The 24,652-nt window shown below is 34.6% G+C and overlaps 1 protein-coding gene across 2 annotated transcripts in view; it reads left to right on the top strand.

The window, feature by feature from the left end:
- The window catches only part of SI (sucrase-isomaltase), an 89,334-nt gene that overhangs the window by 60,141 nt on the left and 4,541 nt on the right, over positions 1–24,652 (top strand). For both annotated transcript variants that reach the window (XM_054711078.1, XM_054711085.1), the window contains 14 exons: positions 1,307–1,435; positions 2,181–2,291; positions 4,004–4,066; positions 5,019–5,135; positions 6,717–6,801; positions 8,438–8,576; positions 11,628–11,761; positions 12,737–12,771; positions 12,859–12,975; positions 15,472–15,620; positions 18,060–18,144; positions 18,227–18,283; positions 19,847–19,971; positions 22,463–22,551. In XM_054711078.1, the coding sequence (XP_054567053.1) occupies positions 1,307–1,435; positions 2,181–2,291; positions 4,004–4,066; positions 5,019–5,135; positions 6,717–6,801; positions 8,438–8,576; positions 11,628–11,761; positions 12,737–12,771; positions 12,859–12,975; positions 15,472–15,620; positions 18,060–18,144; positions 18,227–18,283; positions 19,847–19,971; positions 22,463–22,551 (1,435 nt within the window). The remainder of the gene's footprint in view (positions 1–1,306; positions 1,436–2,180; positions 2,292–4,003; positions 4,067–5,018; positions 5,136–6,716; positions 6,802–8,437; positions 8,577–11,627; positions 11,762–12,736; positions 12,772–12,858; positions 12,976–15,471; positions 15,621–18,059; positions 18,145–18,226; positions 18,284–19,846; positions 19,972–22,462; positions 22,552–24,652) is intronic.

Below are 24,652 nucleotides of genomic sequence, written 5' to 3'. Positions count from 1 at the left end.
AGTTGTATTAAACAAGTCACTGTGCATTTGTATTTCTCTCATCAACATTGGGTCGATTAGATAGTCCAACACATTCCCCATATTCTCGATAGATGAGAGGGAGGGTCCACAGAACTATTCCATTAACTAATGTAACAAATTACAGGGAAGAAATTGGAGATAAAACTGTGCTTTTTGCCCTGGAATAGATGATACTTTTAATGTTAGACTACAACATTAGAGGGCTGGCAGAATATCCTTATCCCTCCATGTTTGGGAAAATAAATATTCCTAAGTATCCAGAAATAATCATTCCCTGTAATTTTATATTTTAGTAGTAAGGAATCCTGGAGATCTGCCTGGTAACACTTAAGCATGGGAATCTAGAGTGGTAGATGTGTATAAGGACTCATTCTAAGAAGAATGAGAAGGACCTCATTATAAGACTGAGTACATATAGTACAATTCAATATCTGGTTCCTGAACATATTATTATGAGGATTTAGCTATATAGTGGATGAGATAGAAATATGCAAGTGGGATTTTTTTAAAGAAAAGGAGATTTTTTCCCAATTTTTTTTAATAAAAAGGGCCATCCACTATATTTGTCATATATTTTATAACAACTAGAAGGAAATTAAGCTAACATCTATTAACAGAAAATAATTAACAAATTTGTTATTTAGGCTTAATTAAAAATTTCATGATAACATTCAAACATTTATTAGTTTAAAGATAACTGCAAATACCTATTTCAAGGCATTGTTTTGCTTATATTAGCTTGGGCTATTATTTCAAAATTGACATTGTTGATTAAAAAAAGAAGAAGAAATCTTACACTATTTAATGGATTTACTAGTAATCCTTTCTTCCTCTTTGGCAATATTAGAATTATTTGAAATTACCCTATATTTGCTTTATTTTTCCAGAAATAGTGCAATGCCTATTTCTGTATACACTGTACAAAATTCCAAATTGCCATTTAACATACTTTTATAATGTCATAAATCCTTTATTTCTATGCCTTCCCGTTTCCTCTGGGAATTACATGATAAAAGATACTGACTTGAAAGAATTTTGACTTCTAAATCAAAATTATGAAATAGACTGTTAACGAAATATTTATGTGAACTTGTTCTTAGAATATTTGGCATCCTTACATGCTACTTTTATTCCTGAGTATTGCATTACCTGATTAATTCTCTTTCTGATCAAGTGAAGAGGCACTGAAACTTTTACATTGCTAGTGTTTTCATAAGTATGATAAAATGCGATACACTCATGCTTGTGATTCTTGCCCCACTACCGCAATTCTCATATTTTTCAGGATGTACAATACACAGACATTGATTACATGGAAAGGCAACTAGATTTCACAATTGGTGAAGACTTCCGTGACCTGCCTCAGTTTGTTGACAGAATAAGAAGTGAAGGAATGAGATACATTATTATCCTGGTCTGTATTTATAATTTATATTTCATCAGAGTCTTATTACCTTTCTTTTATTAAGATTTTTCTCCTAGATTTAGGGATACGGGAGGTGTTTCAAAATAGGAATTATATAAGTTTGGATTCTACTTCCAAATCAACAACTTTCTTCCTTTAACACTTCATTTTATGTACATGGGCTGCTACCAGAATACCTTTATACTTGGTATATCTTTAGAGACCTAAGACTAAAGCTGGGAGTCAAAAGCTAGCTGGTTTTTAGTAATCACCCATGCTGTAAACTGGCCTCAATGTATATTAGAAGCTATCACAAAGTGATGATGGATTTTCTCTTCCTATACAACTCCCAAATCATTCTCTAGAACTGCGTCTTACATTTCTCATGTTTGAAAGTTTGCCTTCAACTTAGTGATTCAGTGGGGAGCATATTTTATACATATCTCACAAGAAGTATGCTAAGCGGCCAGAAATCCCACTGGGAAAATAAAGACAAAAGAAAAACTCTAGTAATCTTGCTTGAAATCGTAGCAAATATATTTTCAAAGTTCTTACATTTTTTTCTAAGGAATTTAGAAGAGAACATAGCTAGAACAGTAACATTTATATCATCAGTCCATTTCTTAGTCCATGTCTCTGAGAGCACAATATAACGATAATGTAGTAATGGAAAATTCCAATGTTTCATAACAACTACCCAAGAGGCTTTGGTTTTATCCGATAGTAATGGGGTTTGTATTTCATTTCAATTTAGGATCCAGCAATTTCAGGAAATGAAACGAAGCCTTACCCTGCATTTGAAAGAGGACAGGAAAAAGATGTCTTTATCAAATGGCCTAATACCAGTGATATCTGTTGGGCAAAGGTACAGAATTGACCTTGAAATAAAATATGTAAAACATGCTATTTCATTGAAAGTTACTACTGAATTAAAACACTGTTAAAAACATGTTCAGAGAAATATATGTATTGTGTGGAATGTAATGGCTTAATAGCTAATAAAGAAAAGAATATATACTATTGAGTTTAATCCAAATTATTAGAAACAAAGAAAGAAGTCATACAAGTTGTATGTCCAAATAATATTTGTTTCATCTTTAAATTGTCTTTCTTGGTACTTTATTTTTTAAAAACAAAACTACCATTAATAACATGACAATTTATTATCCTATACTACAAGAGTCATTTAAATGTATACACATCTCTTAAAAACATTTCATTAACAAAATAAGCAATGTTTTTTAAGAGCTATTCTCATATTTCTAATTTGAACAAGAAATATAATTCACTATATTGCATTTAAACAATAATATTCAGACCTGGGTATGTATATAATTTAGAAAATACCCTGATTTGGCTTACATATAAAAGAGAGAAGAAATAATATTCACTAGTCATTACTAGAATGAAAAAAATATACAAAATTCCATGGTGGGAGAAATAATTAAATGCCTGTGGGATCCTTTTTGGATTTTGGACCACATATAGGTCATCAGTGATAAAAGTGGTGAAGTTCAAAATTGCCTGTAGATTAGTTAATAGTATTATATTAATATTAACCTCTTTGTTTTGATCATTGCATGGTAGTTATACATATGTGAACATTAGGGGAAGCAGGGTGAAGGTTATAGAAAATCTCTAGGTATAATTTTTGCAGCTTTTATGTAAATTTGAAAATAATTTCAAAATTAAAGGTTAAAATAAAATGGGGGAAAAAAAACCCTATGATAAACTTAGTGAAAAATCATATTTCAAGAAACATGCAAGTATAGAGTATGACCTATTGGACATAAAAAGGGATTTTGTTCTACCTGCTTTCTTGTCACTCTATATTTCTGTACTTTTTCTGTATGCTTCTAATCTCTAATCTATTTTTCCACTTTTAGGAACAAGTCCTTTGTAGGTAATTAGTCTTTTGAGGATAATTTACATTTTTATATGGGACTTTCTAATTTCTGCAACATAGAATCAAATTCCCAGATATTCAGCGTGATTGGATTGGGTCTCCATTTTGCGTGTTTGTGGTTGAGGTGGAGGAAAACATTGTTAGGAAGGAGACCGTGGCAGGGATGGTCGTGGAGGTAGAAGGAAGGGAGAATAGGATTTAGTACAAACTGTGAAACCAAAAAGATATTTTCCTCAGCATGACATCATCCAACTCAGATCTCCATTACCTTTTACATAAAAATATATTTACTATTTTTATATTTTAATCCTGGAATAATTATAGAAACAGTTTTAATATACTACATTAAATTAAATTTAGTATATGGTTTTCATATTATTGCTTCACCAGACCTTTGATTTTATGAATTGTTTCAAAATCACTACCTACTGCTCCAGTTGGCTTTTTATTTACCTTATTAAATTAGAGATTAATATGGGAAATGGGAATAGTTTGAAAATAGCATATATTGTAAAACAAAACTGAAAAAGCTAAATGAAAAAATTACTGATCTGGAATCTTGAGTCTATATTATGCCTCTAAAACTCTATTATAATTTATTTACAACACAGTCATATCATACTGAAGTTATTTTAAACTGTTTTCCAATTTCTTCTTTTTTTTTTTTGTAGGTTTGGCCAGATTTGCCTAATATAACGATAAATGGAAGTCTGACTGAAGATGAAGCTGTTAATGTAAGTTTTGCATTCATTAATTATATAACTAAAAGAAATTCAGTACATGGATTTAATGATCACTTTGACCAATCATTCATTTTGAATGCTTTCCTGAAAAAGTAGATGGCTTATTTTCTAACTAGAGGCCTGGTGCATGAATTCATGCACCAGTGGGGTCCCTTGGCTTGGCCTGTCCTGTGGGATTGGGCTGAAACTGGCTCTCCAACATCCCCCAAGGGGTCCTGGATTGTGAGAGGGTGCAGGCCAGGCCGAGGGACCCCACCAGTGCACGATAAGGGCTGGGAAGGGACTCGAGAGGTTGCCCAGCTGGAGAGGGGTTGCAGGAGGGCTACAGGGCGTGTCCGGCCCCTCTCGCTCAGTTCCAATCTGCTGGATCCCAGCAGCAAGCTAACCTAATGGTCAGAGCATCTGCCCCCTGGTGGTCAGTGCACATCATAGCAACTGGTTGATGGATCGACTGCCTGCCCCTGGTGGTCAGTGCATGTCATAGTGAGCAGTTGAGCAGTCTTAGCATATCATTAGCATATTATGCTTTGATTGGTTGAACAGTTGACTGGTCAACCAGACACTTAGCATATTAGGCTTTTATTATATAGGATTCCCCTCACCATGCACAGCAATGGCAAAGCTACTGTATAGGGCTCTAAGGATAAGGTATAAAAACTTTCCTATCACTCTGAGAAGCACTGAAATACGTTTCTGTATGTTTTGAACTGTTTATTTACAATCCACAAGAGAGCCCCAGACTGTTCTCTCTCTCTCTTTTTTCTCCATCGCTGCTGGGAGCTTGGAGGGAAATCATGTACATTTATGGAATTAAAGGTGATATCAGGTTGTCTTTCTTATCACTTGTCCACATCTTGTGGATCTGACAGATAAATGTCTGACTTAGATGCACATGGTCTCTCTTTTGATTTTATAATTCTTGGTGTAAATTTTATCTTTACAGGCTTCCAGAGCTCATGTCGCTTTTCCAGATTTCTTCAGATATTCCACAGCAGATTGGTGGGAAAGGGAAATTATAGATTTCTACAATGACCAGATGAAGTTTGATGGGTTGTGGATTGTAAGTAAATGTTGAGTAATTTATATTCTATGTCAGAGACTTTCAACAGGTATGCCACGGCAGGCACAATGATGTGCCATAAGAAATTTTAGAATATGTGATACCTAACTATTTTGTCAGAGGCACTGACTTCTGTCAAATAAAAAAATGACAATAGCCAACACAACAATAGCCGTCTGGTATGAATGAATCAAAATTATACCTATTTTTTGTCATACTGGCAAAAAATGTATTTTTTGGCTTGCCACAGAATTTTAGTAATTAGTTTATGTGTGCCATGAGATGAAAAAGGTTGAAAATCACTGTTCTAAGTTATTTATTGTTTATTGATTATACAAAATTCTTACTAGATTCTAATAATGTCAACAAAATATTTGTGAAAATTAGCTCATTCACTTTTCCATAAAGCTTTCTTATTCAAGAGATTGCTAAGATATAGTTTTATCAATTAAATTTATGTACATGAATGCTATTTTCTGAATATTCAAGTTTAATATTTTCAATTTGACCAAGGAACAAAAATAGCCTAATTTTCTAACTATTCATAAGTGCTTATAAAAAATATGTATTTTATTTTCATTCAGTGTAGGTATAAACCTCACACTCAACTCTCTATGGTGTAAGAAATCATAACCTCTTACATGTTAGACAATATTATTTCTCAAGCAATCTCTTACTATACTTTTAGGTGTTACTTTAAAATATTGTTAATAATATTTATAATAATATAATTTTAATATAGCATAAAAGTTTACACAAAATATTTATTAAAGAGATTTTACATAATACTTCTCTAGATTTTTGGAGGTGATGTTTCTTTGTTGACTTTGTAACAGGTATGCATTAATTTACTTGTTTGAAGAAACCTTTAAAAAGGTGCTGTTATATGCCCATCTTGAGAATATAAAATTGTATAAAGAATCCCTTTTTTAAATTAATGGTAAATGCAGATTTATTTCACGTATAAAGTTATGCACTATAAGGGATTCCATTTAAAATATCTCCAAGAAAGATATCTTGACCCAGAAAATACAAATTTTTCTCCAGATGGAATAATAACCTTTAAATGGTAGCTAATATATATATTTATGTAGATGATGGTTCCTTTATACGTGGGTACTAGGATCCTGAAATATGTTCTCTGATACTCTCTGAAGTTTTTAGTAATTGTAAGCTACATCTTATGATTTGAAAATCCACAAACCTTTGTGTTGTTTTTTTTTTTAAGGAATTGATCCAAGGCATGAGTATTCAAGAGAGTGCATAGGAGAATATACACTATTATAATATAACTTTATGTCTAGAAAACAGAAAAAAATCACTTTTATGTACATATCTACAGAAAAAAATAGACATTTTAAGTTTGTCAAAAACTAAGCAATGAATTATAAAAAAAAAGAAACACTGAGCTAAACTAAAGTCTTTAGTATCATTAAAATTTCTTATTTTTTGCTTTTTAGAAGTGATTAAATGTCATTACTCAAATATGCTGCTTGAACTTACTGGCCCTCTAAATTAGTTCTTTTGAGAATGCAATTTCTAAATTTGTTTTCTGTTTACTTTTCTTCCATTTTTTTAAAGGATATGAATGAACCATCAAGTTTTATAAATGGGGCAACTACTCCATGCAGAAATAAAGAGCTAAATTATCCACCTTATATGCCAGGTACAATATTGTTGCTTTTACTTTAATGTAATATTATTATTAATTTACTTATTAGGTTTATGTACTTTATGATTAGAGAACAGGATTCACATTCCCAATTCTCACTACCCATCTTCACACTGTACCACACTTCAATCTATTGCCAATATTATTTAACACTATTTTGGGAAGAAAAATCAAGAAAAATATTCTACTATAAGAACACATGTCTAAAGTGTTTGAATTCATTACTTTAATTTTCATAAGACTTTTCCCAGATTTAGAAATTCTCAATATTCTTTCTAATAAAAAATAGAAAGTCTTTATAGAGATTTAAAAAAAAAATGTTTCTTTACTGATGGGGGAAATGATAAAATAGAAACACTTTTTTGGTTGCCCCCAACGTGGGAGGGAAAGGTCCTGCCCTTTGGTGTCCATCCTCATATTTTTATATGGGCAGTAAACTTCATAAACTGTTAACATAAAGTGATGGCAAATCTCTGAAAAAAAAAAAAAGTAACTTAAACTGAGAAAAAGTGGGTCAAAAGCTAGTGTTGGTTCTTAACCCCAGGACCTTATGTTACAGTTTGATTTTTTAAAGTCTATTTAATCAGTATTTCTCATGTAAATGAGTAAAATATAAAACACATTTAGTAGTACATTAATGTTTCTTGTTTTTCTTTTGTTACTGACTGTAGTAAAAATTTTCACATATTTTTCAGTCACAATGATAACTACAATCTATACTAATAGAAGGGTAATATGCAAATTGGTCACAGTAATGACCAAACAGGAGGCTATGTGGGGCGACCAGGCCAGCAAGAGAGGTAGTGAGGGGCAACCAAATGACCAAACAGCAGGCTGTATGGGGTGATCAGGCCAACAGAAGGGGCAGTGAGGGATGACCAGGCCAGCAGGGGGGGCAGTTGGTAGCAACCAGGCCAGCAGGGGGGGCATTGAGGGGCGACCAGGTCGACAGAGGGGAGCAGTGACAGGTGACCAGGCCAACAGGCTGGGCAGTGGGGGTGACCAGGCCAGTGGAGGGGCAGTTGGGGGCAACCAGGTCAGCACAGGGGGGCAGTTGGGTGCAACCAGGCTGGAAGGAGGGGGTATTTAGGGGCAATCAAGCTGTCAGGCAGAGGCGGTTAGGGGTGATCAGGCTGGCAGAGAGGGCAGTTAGGGGCGATCAGAAGGGACAGTTAGGGGTGATCAGAGGGGGCAGTTAGGGGCACGATCAGGCAGGCAGGCAGGTGAGCAATTAGGGGCCAGCTCTCCCAGATTGTGAGAGGGATGTCCGACTGCTGGTATAGGCCCGATCCCTGGAATCGGGCCTAAACCAGCAGTTGGACATCCCCCAAGGGGTCCCGGATTGGAGAGGGTTCAGGCTGGCCTGAGAGGATACCCGCCCCTTGTGCACGAATTTTGTGCACCAGGCCTCTAGTCAATTATAATTATAGACTGTTTTTTACATTTTTTATAACATTGGCAATGTGTACAAATGGTTAAAATCAATAATATTTAAAGCAAATTGTAATGTTTTTGCCAAAATAATATATACTAGTAGTTGCCTTTTACACAATTTTAATATAGGGCACTTGATAATATATTAGTATTTTTTTCACTTTTTTTTTATTTTTTTCTTTTTCTTCTTCTCTAGCACTCACAAAAAGACATGAGGGATTACATTCCAGAACCATGTGTATGGAAACCGAGCAGATCCTTAATGATGGATCATCAGTTTTGCATTACAATGTTCACAATCTATATGGCTGGTCAGAAATGAAACCTACTTATGAGTAAGCAGTATTCATAATTATCCTTTCTGACTTGACATCATTGGGATATTAGATTTAATGTTACCTATTCTGAGAGTCCTTTGCTGTCCTTATTTTGTGGCACTTTTCTTTCCAATGTTCTCTGTAACTTACTTGGTCCTTCATAACACTTAGAATAATTGTTTTTCCTCTCTCTCTCTTTCTTCTTTTCTCTCTCTCTCATCTACAACATTGTTTTAAATTTTACCCCATTTTCAAAAGAATATTAGAGTATTTTACTTTGTTCCCCACAATGTACTCAGCTTATAGGAGCACAACACCTAAAGCATAGTAGTTGCTCAACAAATAGTTTTGAATGAATGAATAAATAATATATAATCTGATATCATTAATTAAGACATTAATTCTTGGATAAATATGTTATTTAAATTCATTACTAGCAAATTAGAGTATGTGTGAATGACCTTGAGCTTCTCAAACTTTAATGTCCATATGAAAATAAAACTCTTATGTGAGGCCAAAGATAATGGAACACAAGTCATCCTTTGAGTATCAAGTCTTTATTGGCATTGTCCAATAAACTTCCTACAATGATAGAAATGTTCAATAATTCTGGATTGTCTAATATGCAGCTACTAACTATATATTGCTGTTGAACACTGTGCTTAGTATGACTCAGGAATGGAATTTTAAATTTTACTTCATTTTAATAAATCTAGATTTATTAAATAGCCCATGTCGCTAGTGGCTACCATATGAGACAATGCAGCCCTAGAACATTACATTTTGATTACACATTGTAATTGCCTGGAGATTTGTAGTAAATTCTGATTTAATTGGTCTATAGTATAGCCTAAAAGTCTTAATTTCTAAAATATTATCAGATGATTGTAATTTTAATCCAGGATTGAAAATCACTGCTCTAGTATATGACTGAAGTAGGTAAAAGAATGAGAATAATTTTGGATTAAAAAAGATAGATAATATTTCTTCACTTAGTGAAACATGCTTATACTATTTCCAGCATGAAACTATTTTTCAACACAGAATATGTGAATTATTTGAGATATTATTACACGAATGAATGTCTACAGATTTGTTAACCAAATCCAAATGTAGAGTCACTAAGATCATATACAAAGACTAGGATATGACATTCTTAAGAGTAAACAAACTGGTCTTTAACAATGCCTTTTATTGAGAAAAGCATTTTTTTTTAATTAACCCTGCTGGAATATAATAATGGAACACAATTATCCTCAGCTAACCTCACTTTACCACAAAAATATACATATTAAAAAGAACAAAAATATTGAGAATTGACTCATCTTGCTGGCAAAACTTATGCATTTTAAGATGAAAATATGTAATTTAAGGGAAATTGAATGAAAATATTTTTCTTCAGAGGGCAGGTAATTGAACTTCTGGAGAATCTACGATGGTTCCTGACACATTATGGAAAAGCTTATTAAATTTAAATGAGTCAATTATTATCCCACTACAACTATCAAAGTTGTATGAATAAATTCAAGGCAACCGTAGGTAAAATTTTAAATAGTTGACATTTAAAGGTACTTGAGGATGTTTAAGGTTCATTTTAACTATTAAAAAACATTATGGGGAAGATATCAGTACTATCTTCTGAAGAACAACCTTTAATATAAAGTCATAAAACATGTATTTAATAGTTTTAATTTTGCTCTAGTACATACATTTTTCAGAAAAGATTTCAACCATGTTTGTTATTTAAATTAAACTGATTGAAGTTTTAAATGTTGAGTTAAATTTTTTCTTGAGTTATTATTCTAAGACAAGTACTATATTAGATTTAAGGGGTACAATAAAGATTAGCACAAAGTCCTTAACCTCAGGAATCTCAAGGACGCAAGGAAGAAGCTCTATATATAAACAAATCAGTACAAACACTGTGGTCCATGCTATAGCAAATTAATGATTAGATGTTGTTGATCACATGTTAGTGAGTCGTAAAGCCTGCCTAATTTGGTATTTGAAGTATTTTCTCTGAGGTAGATCTCTAGTCCTTATGCATATACAATTTATTTTGAGTAATATAAAAAAAAAACATTTTCTTTCCAATTACTATAATTTTCATATATTTTTCTATTTTACATATTCTTATAATGCAGTATCAGAGAGAGAAAGAGAGATGTATGTAATAAAAAGTAATGCATTATTATTCACACTAGAATACACAATAAATCATTAAAATCATTCTCCAAAGAGTGAGGAGGGGAGGACAAAAATGACCTTATTTGTAAATTCCATTCTCTTGACCTGGCTTTCAATAGATTCCATTATTAAAATAAAAAAATTACTTTTATTTTTAAGAACCAAGACTTGTACTCTTTAAACTAGCCTCTAAAACAAGAGATATTATAGCAAGTATTCTCTGCAGAGTAATACAAAGAATAAGTATTAAGCCAAAAATTAGAAGGGTTTGGACCATCAATAGTTAGAACCTAGAACTTTATTCAAGAGAATACATTTAAGTAGAATAAAATAAGTTCATTAAAATGTTTTAAATGTTATGCCGAAACCGGTTTGGCTCAGTGGATAGAGCGTCGGCCTGCGGACTCAAAGGTCCCGGGTTCGATTCCGGTCAAGGGCATGTACCTTGGTTGCGGGCACATCCCCAGTAGGGGGTGTGCAAGAGGCAGCTGATCGATGTTTCTCTCTCATCGATGTTTCTAACTCTCTATCCCTCTCTCTTCCTCTCTGTAAAAAATCAATAAAATATATTTTAAAAAAATGTTTTAAATGTTTGATTGATTTGATAATACAAATAGTTGATTTAACTTGTGTCCATTGAATAAATAAATGCAGGCAGGCCACTCAGGTATGTCAATCTAGTAAACGTTGGAAGAAAAAAAGATATCCTTCATACTCCTGAGAATTTTCTAGTATAGTGAGAGAAGACTCACATATAAAGAGCTAGTTGTAATAAAAGCCAACATACCTACCATAAATCAAATCCTTTTTTTGAGTGGAGTGGTCAAAAGTAGAAATATTTGAAGAAAATACCTAATGTAAATCCTTCTTCACTTTGATTAGTGCATTGCTGAGGGCAACTGGCAAGAGAGGAATTGTTATATCTCGTTCCACATATCCTACTGCTGGACGATGGGGGGGACACTGGCTTGGAGATAACTATGCACAATGGGACAATTTGGACAAATCGATCATTGGTATGTGAGAGTCACCATCTTTATCATTATTCTTTTGAGTTTTCTGTTAAGTATTCACTTTTTCTGGCATTTGTTCATATACCTTATAAGTGTGTCTCAGAAAAATGCTTTGGCATTATATCTTATGACAAATAGCCCCATGATAAAGTAGTGGTTCAGAAATCAGGATCTGGGATTCTGTATAGAAACAAATGATTTCCAACTAGTTTGTTTTGAGAAAATAATTTCATCACTTTCTGTTTCAATTTCTTGGTTTGAAAGGACAGGAGATGGAAAAAATAATAAACTAAGAATAGAAATGAGTAGAAATTCTAGATTCTAGGGAATAAGAATCACTCATAGGTGGTAAAGAATTAAATATTTTAAACCACATTTAGAAAGAGATTTCTGGCAATGATTGGATAAATAGTAAATAAGACATTATCATTTTAAAGAGCAAAGGGATATTTTTCTGTTTGAGATATGGTCTTAAAAATGCTTTACTATTCATTTAGGTTTCAAGGAAAACACATAATGCTTAGAAGTATTCCTTTAAAAGAAGAGTTGGGAAATCACATTTTATCAAAGTGATCATTCCTCAGAAGATTCTATTTAACAACAATAATTCAATTTATTTCAAATGATGAGACCTATAATTAAATAATTACAAAGATAGCCTTTTATTATAAAACATGAAAACAAGGAAATCACTATCACTTTCTTCTCATATGATAATGTGTTCATAACAACTTTGTACTTTATGTTATCTTAAAATGTCAAGGATGCATATCCTGTTTTATTTTTATAAATGTCATTAACACTATAAACTTAAAAGTATGAAAATTATAAAAATAAATGATAGAAAAGTATGTTGATAATTGAAAAAATATTTGAATTAAAGTTTGATATTAGAAATGGAACATCTTTATACCTAAAAAGCATCAAAATATATATGAAACTGTAGCTTTCTAAGATATTTTTTTCTAATTTTTTAAGGTATGATGGAATTTAGTCTCTTTGGAATTTCATATGTAAGTAATTCTATTCCTTTTATCTTTATCACTTATAAATATTAAGAAACTAACTGAAAACTAATTAAATACAACAATGCATTTTAGACTGGAGCAGATATCTGTGGTTTCTTCAATAACTCGGAATATCACCTCTGCGCCCGCTGGATGCAACTTGGAGCATTTTATCCATACTCAAGAAATCACAACGTTGAAAACACTAGGGTATGTAATCATTGCATTTACTCTTCTTTATCAACCCTCCCCTCCCCGCCCCACTAAACATATGTGTTTTTTAATAGAATTCACTCCACCTCACTGATTTCCAGGCGAATGCTTAAACCTCCATACATTTACTGAGGACCTCTAAGCACATAATTTTGAAAATTTTCTGCCTTGAGTTACTGTATACTTTTGGGTTCAAGACTTGGTTAGCTGGCATACTTACTGCTGTTCTACATAATTTTGGAGTAGCTAGGACAAAAAAAAGAAGCCTCTGGAACTTCTTACAAACCAGAATGGAACAATAAAAAAAATGAGCTTCAAACTAAATAATTAGTCGTAAAAGCCATTTGAAACACTAGTATCAATGCATGAAATTGGAAGGTGTAAAAGGCATATGTTAAAATGAATGAGTTGAAGAATTAAGGGGAAAAAAGGAGAGGGGAATCATGAGAATTATTTTCTGTGTGATGACAACACTCTTCACTAAGTTGTCAGAAGAAACTTTTGAATGAGAAGGGAGGCGGTACTAAAGATGGAAAAATATGAACAATTAGAGGCAATGTTTAACTAAGCAATACATTTTATGAGATTGACTTTGTGAATAAGTACAGAGGAAAGGTACATTTTCAAAAGCACCTAACAGAAGGTTCTGGACAAAGCTATTCTTTAAAGGATGAGTTCTAGCCATAGTAACTGAATGGCAGAGCTCACCATGTGCTTGAAATGTCTTACTCAGAAACTTTTAGGCAGAACAGAGGAGGAGGTTTATTTTAGAAAATGAAAATGAAAACCTATAATGAGGCAGAAAGTATGTGAACATACTTTGGAAGAATTTGAAAGTTGGACAATAGAGGCATAGCTTGTTGGGATAGAAATATTTAATAGGAAAATTTAACAATAACACAATTTAGAAAGCTGTACTATTAAAAAAGTAGGGTATGAATTAATAGAAACCTGACCATGGATTCATCTAACAAGTATTCATTAAGAGTTTACTAGTTAATACAAAATTCTGCCCTACCAATTCATATAATGTAGGAAGGATAGTGATAATAGATAATTATGTGTATATTTATACTTATTTTTCTTTATTATATACATACTAGCGTTCCTGTTGCAGGAAAAATCCTGCAATAGGGTTTCCTGCTGCACTCTACCCCGCCCTGCCTACTCTTCTCCCTTCTCCCCCGCGCCCCGCCTTCTCCTCCAGCCAGCCTGCTTTTCCCTTCTCCCCTGGCCCTGCCTGCGCTCCTCCCTTCTCCCCCACCCCGCCTTCTCTGCCAGCCTGCCTGCTCTCCTTTCTTCTCCCTGGGCCCTGCATCCGCTCCGCCCTTCTCCCCCGGCCCCGCCTGCACTCCTCCCTTCTCCCCCACCCCGCCTTCTCAGCCAGCCACCTGCTCTCCTTCCTTCTCCCCCGGCCCCGCCTCCGCTCCTCCCTTCTCCTCCCCCCGGCTTGCTTGCTTCTCCGAAGCTTTGCTCCCTTCGGCAGCCCTTGGCTTCTTTCTAAGCTGTCTTGATATGCAAATTAGCCGCCATCTTGGTTGTGGTAATTTGCATACTCGTCCTGATTGGTTGGTGGGCATGACTTGGCTGGTGGGCGTGGCTTGAGTGTAGCGAAGGTGTGGTCAATTTGCATATTTGTCTATTATTAGGTAGGATATTTATACATTTATATAAAATGTCACATACAAATAAATGCATATGAAGGAAAAATGGAGTAAGTTAAAGTGATAGAGATTTATGGGGCTTCTGTTTTAGAAGAGTGTATCAGGGAAGTCCTCTTGGATGAAGTCACATTAGCATTCGAGCAGAGAATTGGGTGGAGGGACAGAAACCAATATAAATATGCTAGAGGCCCAGTGCACAAAATTTGTGCACAGGTGGAGTTCCTAGGCCTGGCCAGTGATCAGGACCGATCAGGGCCAGGCTGATCAGGGCCAGGCTGGAGAGGAGGTGACGGTCTTTTTACCTGCAGTGTGTATTCTAGAATAGACTTGGGCATGTTCTTTTTTCTTGTCCAACATTAATTAGGTCTTCACTTCCTCATATATAATTAGTTCTTTAGTACCATAATTTATTTATTTCTGATGAGAACATGCAATGTGCAGGGTTAACATGATAGGTTCAGCATGCATCTATTTATTTTAATCTATTTTTTATGGCATTTCATTTATCTCCTAGACTTTTGACCCTACACTGTTTGTCATCATAGTTGACAATGTATTTGTCAGATATTCAAATGTGAACTGCTCTTTCCATATGATAACTTAAATTAAATCAAGCCAGGGACTTAATGTTCATTTTTCATGTTTAAATATTAATATTGTGCTCTCTGTATGAGATAGAAACATTATTGTAAAAGATTTTTTGTGATGTAGTATATTGTACATGACAGTGAATTAATATTATTGCTTTTTATTCTCCAAATATGTATTTCAAAATTATGTTTTAAATAAAAATAAAAGTTTATAACTATTTAAATTGGGTTTATTTCAGAGACAAGATCCTGTTTCCTGGAATCAAACTTTTTCAGAAATGTCAAGGAATGTTCTAAATATAAGATACACTTTGTTGCCATACTTCTATACACAGATGCATGAAATTCATGCTTATGGTGGCACTGTTATCCGACCTCTGTTGCATGAGTAAGTGCAAATACTTTTCTAACATAGACAGATAGTGTCCAATTAATTTACTCAATAATATCTTTTAGTACAACATACAATATATTTTTAAAGATTATGAAGCATTTTACATTTCCCCTACTACCAGAACACTTTAATTTTTTAAAAAGAATACCCATTTAAAAATATGTTTGCATTGTTTTTAGAAAGAGAGAGAGAGAGAAAGAAAGAGGATGATAGAGAAACATTGATGACAGAAAAGGATCAACTGGCTGCCTCCAGCATGTCCCCTACTGGGAATCAAGCCACCAACTCAGGCATGTGCCCTGACCTGAAATTAAACCAGGTGATGTCTTGGTGCATGGGACAATGCTCAACCAACTGAGCCTTACTGGTTAGGGCCGATATATAATATTTTGAATTTAAACTTTTTCATTATTATTTTAGTGTATATTTTGGATAAACAAACATTTTCATAAATCTTCTGATTGGTAGATTTATATATGCCATTAAAAATGAAGCAAAGTAGTTATTAAAAAGTAATTATTCTTCCTATGAATAACTATTGTATTCCAGATGTTATTCTAGATGACTTATATACCTTATTACATTGAGTATTTTAAAAAAGTTTTCTATATTAAGTAATATTGTTTCTGCATTGTGATTAAATTAATTGCAATTTATAGCAGTTAAGCAAATCTTACACATATCTATATATATAAAAGCCTAAGAAACGGGCCTACTGGCCAACAGTCTGGTAGCTATGACACATACTGACCACCAGGGGGAAGACTCTCAATGCAAGAGCAGAAACCACAGGCAAGGAAACATGGAACAGACTGATGAACTGGGGAGGGAGGAAGGTGGGACGAGATTAACCAAAGATCTTATATGCATACCAGAGTCCTGGTGCATGGATTTATGCACCAGTGAGGTCCCTCAGCCAGGCCTGCAGGGATTGGGTTGAAACTGGCTCTCAGACATCCCCTGAGGGGCCCCAGATTGCAAGAGGGCACAGGCCAGGCTGAGGGACCCCACCTGTGCATGAATCTGTGCACCAGGCCTCTAGTTAATTCATAATTGAAAAAGAATTACACCCCTTTTTGTAGGTGTGCTAATGGGGTACCTTAGGACAGTTTTAACATTCTCCTTAGTAAATTTATTTGGATTCACTTTTAAAGCTCAAACTGATATATGGCTAAATATTGAAATTTTATTCTAACATTTTAGCTTATTCTATTTTTAAGACAAATACAAGCTGATTCTTATTGTAGATGTTACAAAAACCAAAATACACATTCAACAAAAATACAAAGAAAACCTTAAAATAATCATAGTATACTAAGCTACCTGTATACCCTATATTACCAGAGTAATTGAAAAAGGCAATTTGTAATATTGCACTATTGGTAAACCAATGAAAATTACACAGCATAAACATTTACTCAGATTGAACAGTAGTAACCAAGGTAAAATTCCCAAAATAATAGCATGATCATTATACCTTAAATTCTAATAATAAGATGAAAGACCCAGCTTTCTAAAAAAAGTTTTTCTTCCTAGATTCAAATTATCATCTCTAGTTGCTTTATTAAACCATAATCCTTTCTTTATTCCTGGTAACAATTTATTAATCTCTTGCCTCTTTCATTTTCTCACTCCTCACTCCCTTTGTCATCTCTCTAGTAACTTCCCAGAATCAAGTATCAGCTCTGGACTGAGTCCCAGTTAGAAACATTATTACTAACTATGCAAATCTTGTCCTGTTGAAAACACCTGGGCCTTTGCTTCCATTGGAAATTCATGGAAAAGTAAACCCAGAAGTCTGTCTTGGCATTAATCTGTTTGTAATAAAACAAAATATAACAACAACGACAAAAAAGAACAAACATACAAACAAAATTATACTTCCATTTTAATTAGAGAAAAATTGTGACTATTTAATAGTGTCTATTCTCAAGATTTTATTCTTTCCAGTAATTTATATCTCAAATTCAGACCTCTAGTAACATATAAAGGAACCTTTAAGAACATATAAACCCACTCTTCATCGAGTTCTAATAGAAATAAGATAAACAAACTCTTTAAAATTACCAAATCAACATTCTTGTCTCACACCTTTTTCACAGGATATTTATAATTTTTGTTTTCTAGTTTGTTAATATCCCATTTCTAGTTAATATTTTCAAATTAAATTTCTCATGCAGTGGTCTTACAAATTCAATCACAATTCTCTCCGTCTTGTCAGGAGGTTTAGTCATGGTCTAGATTTACTTGTCAAGTATTGTAGTATTGCACAGTGAATTCCAAGTCATAAGGTTATTTTTTTTTTTTTCATTATTTGGTTTTCTTTCCAATCCACACAAGCCCACACTGCAAAATGTGATTTGAATACTTATTTAATGGTATCCAGAAGAGATAAAGTTCTTTGATTAAACTATCTATAAATATTTTGTCAAGGTTCCATAAGGAGAAGCCTACCTGGGACATATTCAAGCAGTTCCTGTGGGGCCCAGCATTTATGGTTACCCCTGTATTGGAACCTGTAAGTCCTACCACATATTTTTGTTCATAAAATATTTTTCCTAATCGATATATTTTTAAATAACTGTATTTTTAAATTCCAGTATCAGACTGTTGTAAGAGGCTATGTCCCTAATGCTCGGTGGTTTGATTACCATACGGTAAGTAATTAAAGAATTCTGGGGAATTTACTAAACAGAAATGGGTTTAAGTTTGATCCTAACCTTTTCATTAATGATGTATTTGATTTACTTTCCACTTGAAATGAGTAAGCTACTTTTTGCTAATTAGATCTGAATCAAATGAACACATAGTGAAAGAGAATTAATTTATTCTGCCACAGTTGATCATGTAGTCATTGATTTATTTTACCAAATAAACATGGGAAGTACATATTGTACATCAAAGGTCATTGCCCTTTATTGGCTGTGCAAAATGATGATTACAGGTAATGCAGGCCTCCCAGGAATAATGTATGTGGCAGGCAGGAATAGTTTTTGTGACCTTTCAAAAATCTGTACATTGCCCTAGCCAGTTTTGCTCAATGGATAGAGCATCCCCCTGGGGACTGAAGGGTCCTGGGCTCCATTCGGGTCAAGGGCACATACCTGGGTTGCAGGCTCCTCCCCATGCAGGAAGCAGCCAATCAATGATTCTCTCTCATAATTGATGTTTCTATCTCTTTTTCCATCTCCCTTTCTCTCTGAAATCAATATAAATATATATTTTTAAAAATCCATACATTTTTGCATGTGAGCATGACAAGAATAAGTAGTTGTAAATTATTTTCAAAGCTACCATGATCTTCTTAGTAAATGTCTGTCTTTATTTTAAACTAGAGGCCCACTGCACGAAATTCATGCATGGGGGTGGTGTCCCTCAGCCCAGCCTGCATCCTCTCCAACCTGGGATCCCTCACACAATCCAGGACTGCTGGTTCCCAACTGCTTACCTGCCTGCTTGATTGCCACTAACTGCTTCTGCCTGCCAGCCTGATCACCCCCTAATCACTCCCCTGCCAGCCTGATTGACTCCTAATTGCTCTCCTACTGGCCCGATTGCCCCTAACTGCCCTCCCTGGCAGGCCTGGTTGCCCCCAACTGCACTCCCCTGCAGGCCTGGTTTCCCCCTACTGCCCCCCCTCCCCCCCGCTGCCCTGCCCTACAGGCCCAGTTGCCCCTAACTGCTCTCCCCTGCAGGCTTGGTCCCCCCTAACTGCCCTCCTCTGCCAGCCCGGTCACCCCTAATGCCCTCCTCTGCTGGCCTGATCACCCACAACTGCCCTCCCCTGCAGGCCTGGTCCCCCCCAACTACCCTCCTCTGCTGGCCTGGTCACCCCTAACTGCCCTCCCTCCCCCCCGCTGGTCTGATCACCCACAACTTCCCTCCCCTGCAGGCCTAGTCCCCCCCAACTGTCCTCCTCTGCTGGCCCGGTCACCCCTAACTGCCCCCCTCTGCTGGTCTGATCACTCACAACAGCCCTCCCCTGCAGGCCATTTTGTGGTGGCCATCTTGTGTCCACATGGGGGCAGCCATCTTTGACCACATGGGGGCGGCCATTTTGTGTGTTGGAATGACAGTCAATTTGCATATTACTCTTGTATTCAATAGAATTTGGAAAGTGTGTCATTTGATTTTATAAATGTGCCCCCTCAAGTTGCAATATCACTAATAATTCCACTTCTTGCTGCTTTTGTTCTTCCTTCCAACCCTGTCATTTCAAGGGCCAAGATGTTGGTGTCAGAGGAACGTTTAAGGATTTTGATGCTCCCTTTGATAAAATAAACCTTCATGTTCGTGGTGGTTACATCCTACCATGTCAAGAGCCTGACCAAAACACATTTCACAGGTAAACGAAGAGGTTACAGAACTCAGATTAAATTTTAAGATATATCAGCTAGAATTGCCAAGGATTTGGAAGGGTCTGCAATTCTACCCTAGTTCCAAGCTTACATATTAGCCTGCTAGTTTCATGGAGCTGAGTCAGAAGCAAAGAGCCTTTTTACTCATGGCATACCAAGAAATGTGACCTTCATGTTTGCTTCAGTTGTTCCTGTCCCCAAATCCCATGGGGGTGACATGAAGTGGCCTAAAGATAGTGCATATGCAGGAGGTTTGAGACACAGCTAAGGAACTCCAAGATCAAGGAAACTCAATTTATTTTGTTATTGACTGTAAACAAACCTGTATATATTTTGCTTTGAATTATTATACTGGACAGTGATTTAAAATTTTATTAAACATGGCCCTGTGTACCAATACCGTTTGCTTTAAAAGCATCCTTTAAAGGATAGTTGAAAGAAAAACTGTCAGTGCCTCTGTAATGCAAGATATGCAAAAACTAGAGAGACTCATGGAAAACTGTCTGAAAACATGACCTTCCCTCTTGTAATAAGAACATTTACCAAACTAATATACCAACTAAAACTTACTATCTAATGCATAAATATGCAAAGGTTTTGACAACAAATGTCTAAGTTCTCCTTTTTTTTTTCCTGCTTCTGACATGTGAAAAGAAATACTATGAACATGATTTTTAAGTGACCCTTTTTAAACTTTAAGCAAATATTGCTCAGAAGGTTTCTCTGAACTTCAGGCTTTTCTGTTCCCCTTTCTCTGCCTCCCTTTCAGTCAAATACTCTTTGACTCAATTTAGTCAATGAAAATGTGGATATCCATTGATGATTTCACTACTCCTTCAAATACTAAGTCTACCACTGCCCAGAGAAGAACCAGATGCATCTCTTAGTAGCCTTGTCCCATTTAAAGTTAAAAGATGATTCAGATTTTTCTGTCCATTGTCATTCATAGCAGATTATCTGGCTAATACTCTCCTCTCTTCTTTGCCCCAGAAACCCCAATCAGATCTGAATCAAATGAACACACAGTGAAAGAGAATTCAGTTATTCTGCCACAGTTGATTGTGGTATTTTCTTCCTCTCATTCAGCAATATGTCCAGACGGTGTCTTCAGTGACTGCCACAGAGTCTTCGTTTCCACTGCCTGAATTCAGACTTAGACATTCAGGTTCTAGAGGACTTAGTCCCTCTAGCTCTTGTCTTTCCATACTGCACCCACTCTCTTGGTCATCTACATGCTCACAGCCCCAGTTGGCATGAACAGTCTTTATTTTCTGGAACCATTTAGATCAATTTGTATCAATATTCTACCTTGGTATCAATTAAAGATAAGAAAATGATCTTATTAGAAAAATAAGGGTTGCATGGAGGGGACCCAAGGTGTTCCTTGAAGAATCCTTTTGTTATGAGAGAGAAGATAAGCTACTGTGTGTGTAAAGTAAATAGGATATTGGTTTAGGTATATACAGAGTTAGGTAAAAGAAAGTTTACAGTTACGAATACACAAAGCACAGAATTCATTGTTGTATTGTTATTTATTTATTATTGTATTATTTTCCATATGAACAATTGTAAAACCACTATTGTCCCACCCTGTATATGGAGTAGAATGCAAGTTGTGAAATCCTTTGAATCTGTTTTTAAATATGTTGGAAAATTGTTAAATTAAACCAGAGTTTTAATGTTGATAAGATATACGTATCTTCTACACCAGTAAACTGAATTAAAATACATACATATATTCATGCTAAGACATGCTAACATTTGTACATGGAAAATATCAAAGTGCTATGTAGGAGACTTCCATGGCAGTATAGCCTTTAACATTGGTGATAGGAGGAGTAGATAGCTAAGCATAATTTTTCTGAGAAATCTTTCCTTACTAGTATGAGGTTGTTAAGCCAGCTCTCTTGTACAGTGAGCATGGAGGCAGATATTTAGTTTCCAGACTGGCCTATGAAGCCAACAAGCTTGAGAGATATTGTCCACTCCAGTGATAGGACTTACAACTGGCTGGCTACCCTCCACATTCTTATTAACAACTTCCAATGATAACTCAGTAATTTACATATGGAAATGTGAGGAAGATATAAGACATAAGAGATACAAAACGCTACAAAATTACTTCCTGTTTAATGATCAATGACAAGATTACCAGTAAGAAGAATAAAATATGTCAATAAACTTAACATGGTTTTAATTCTTATATATGAGGCCTTTCCTGATTTATTACAGTAGGTGGACCCTTGAGACCAAAATGCATGGCTGGTATTTTTATTAAATATCAAAAATGTTATGGGCTATGTCATTCCCATAAACTCACAAGAAAAAGTAAAGTGCTTTACTTCCTTTGTCTAAAACAGTTGCATTCCCCCTTAATAGTCTTAGTTGTGTTCTCTTGGATATTTATATGGATGTCATATCATAACAACATATATGCTACTCTATAAATATTGATAAAATGATATTTCTTCCTTGTAGTCGACAGAATTACATGAGGCTCATTGTTGCTGCAGATGACAATCATATGGCACAAGGATCTCTGTTTTGGGATGATGGAGAGACTATACGTGAGTGGTCTATTTAATAGATAAATGTAGTTGTTGACATACATATTATCATATTACTTATATGTTGCCTATTATTGTAATTTGGAAGCTTAATAAAAATATAATAATATTATTCAAAGTTAAAATAGTGTAATAAAGAGTTGAATCAATTTTTTAAAAAAGTGTTATAACTATTTAAAGAATTTGTTCTTATCGTAAATATAGTTCATCTCTATGGCAAATGTCTGGATAACTAGAAAATTTGATTAGGCAGGGATTGTGTAGCGATCATTTTTGTTCTTCTAGAAGCTATTCCAGTGATGCTCACATAATAGACATTCACTTTGTATGAGGTCAACTGGGCTGAAAAGCTGTGTTCCATGTGTATGTCCTATTGATGCATAAGGGTGCCTCTAAGACATGAGATATTCCAGAAACAAAATGCAGGTTTGGTCTCTAGACTTTATAGCTATTTTGTGTTTTTTGGGGGGTTTTAATATTCAGCATTTTGATATGAAAGATTTAAGGATTTAAACTTAAATCTATATTTACTCTATGACTGTTCCTCAAGACCAAACTGAACTGCTAAACTTTAGCAGTGTGGGCTCTGCTGACCATTGTTATCAGAATCACCTGGGTGGTTTGTAAAGAATGATGATTCTGAAGAAGGTAAAGGGGGATAAATAGTGATGGAAGGAGACTTGGGGTGGCAAACAGAAATACCATATACAGATGATGTATTGCAGAGCCGTATACCTGAAACCTGTATAATTTTATTAACCAAGGTCATCCCAAAAATTCAGTTAAAAAAGGAATGCAGATTATGGGGTCCATTCAAATTTCATTAATTTGGGAAGAGGTCCAAGAATCTGTCTTCCAGTAAAATGTCCCCAGGTGGTTATCATACTGGTAGAGGATTAGATTTACAATAGTAGCTCTACTAGATAGGCATTTTGAATGTTCTCTTAATAAAAACCTTACTCATAAAACTAATATCTGTGTAGAGCTGAAGTTCTCATGGGCTGCTCACTGTAATTTAAATGAATTATGCATAGATGAGAGATTTTTCATTAATAGTAAAGACATGTATCTTGCATCATTTTAAGTAAACCATAGTTAATATTCTGTAACCATAAGACATAGTAATCTATTAGCAAATAAAATATATTAGAAACTTGATATATGAATCATGTGAAAATATTTTTAAAGAATCATATGGTGGTTAGCAAGATTCTTACAATAAAATAAAAAAATTCTTAGTATTTTATGATTTAGAGGTTGAAGAATAGTGAGAATCCTATGTGGTAAAAGCCCTGACCTTCATGAACACATTAAATGAAGTTCTACTAACCTTTATCCTATTGAAGTTTTGTTGCAGTCTTTGTTTTTTAAACACTGGAAAGTAACTGCACATAATTTAGATATTCAGACAAGCCAAATAGTTCTGGCCAATTAAATCCACTTTTTTGGTTATATTGTGTAATATCACTATATTTGTTATAATTGAATATAAAGATTTTAAAAGTCCTCTGTAATTTCTTGAGTAAATAGCAATAATACACAATGAATACTTAGAGTCTTTGGATTTATTAGATCAGAATCTTCAAATAAGTTTTCTCTCTTAGTAAGCTTGCAATCTAGTTAATAGACCTCCATCTAAATAATTAAGTACATTCAGATATCATGGAATGTTATTATTTGCTGTCATATTCTTTCTTTCAAAGAAAATAAAAAAATAAATCAAAACAAACTTATTCTGACACTTGTGTACATTAAGCAATTTTCAGAGGATTAAAGAATACAATGCTGGCATCTATAAGTGGAAAAGGGAATTAAAATGTATTGCCTTTTCAATGTTATCCTAACACTTACTTGTTTCAGTCATGCATTTGACTCTAGTTTGACTTCCTGTCTTATGCTTGTTGGGTTTTACATAGAAACACAGTCTTATCAGTCAGGGAAACTGGACTTGATTCCAGACCTTGATAATGAGGATGGCCGTCAACTTAATGATGGGTCAATTTAGGATTTTTTCAACTTTATAATGGTGTCAAAGGAATGCACATTCAGTAGAAACCACACTTTGAATTTTGATCCATTCCTGGGCTAGTGATAGACTGTA

Source organism: Eptesicus fuscus, chromosome 3 (genome assembly GCF_027574615.1).
Source record: "Eptesicus fuscus isolate TK198812 chromosome 3, DD_ASM_mEF_20220401, whole genome shotgun sequence".
NCBI lineage: Eukaryota > Metazoa > Chordata > Mammalia > Chiroptera > Vespertilionidae > Eptesicus > Eptesicus fuscus.
Note: the sequence above shows the minus strand (reverse complement) of the source record. Positions and strands in the feature narration are given on the sequence as shown.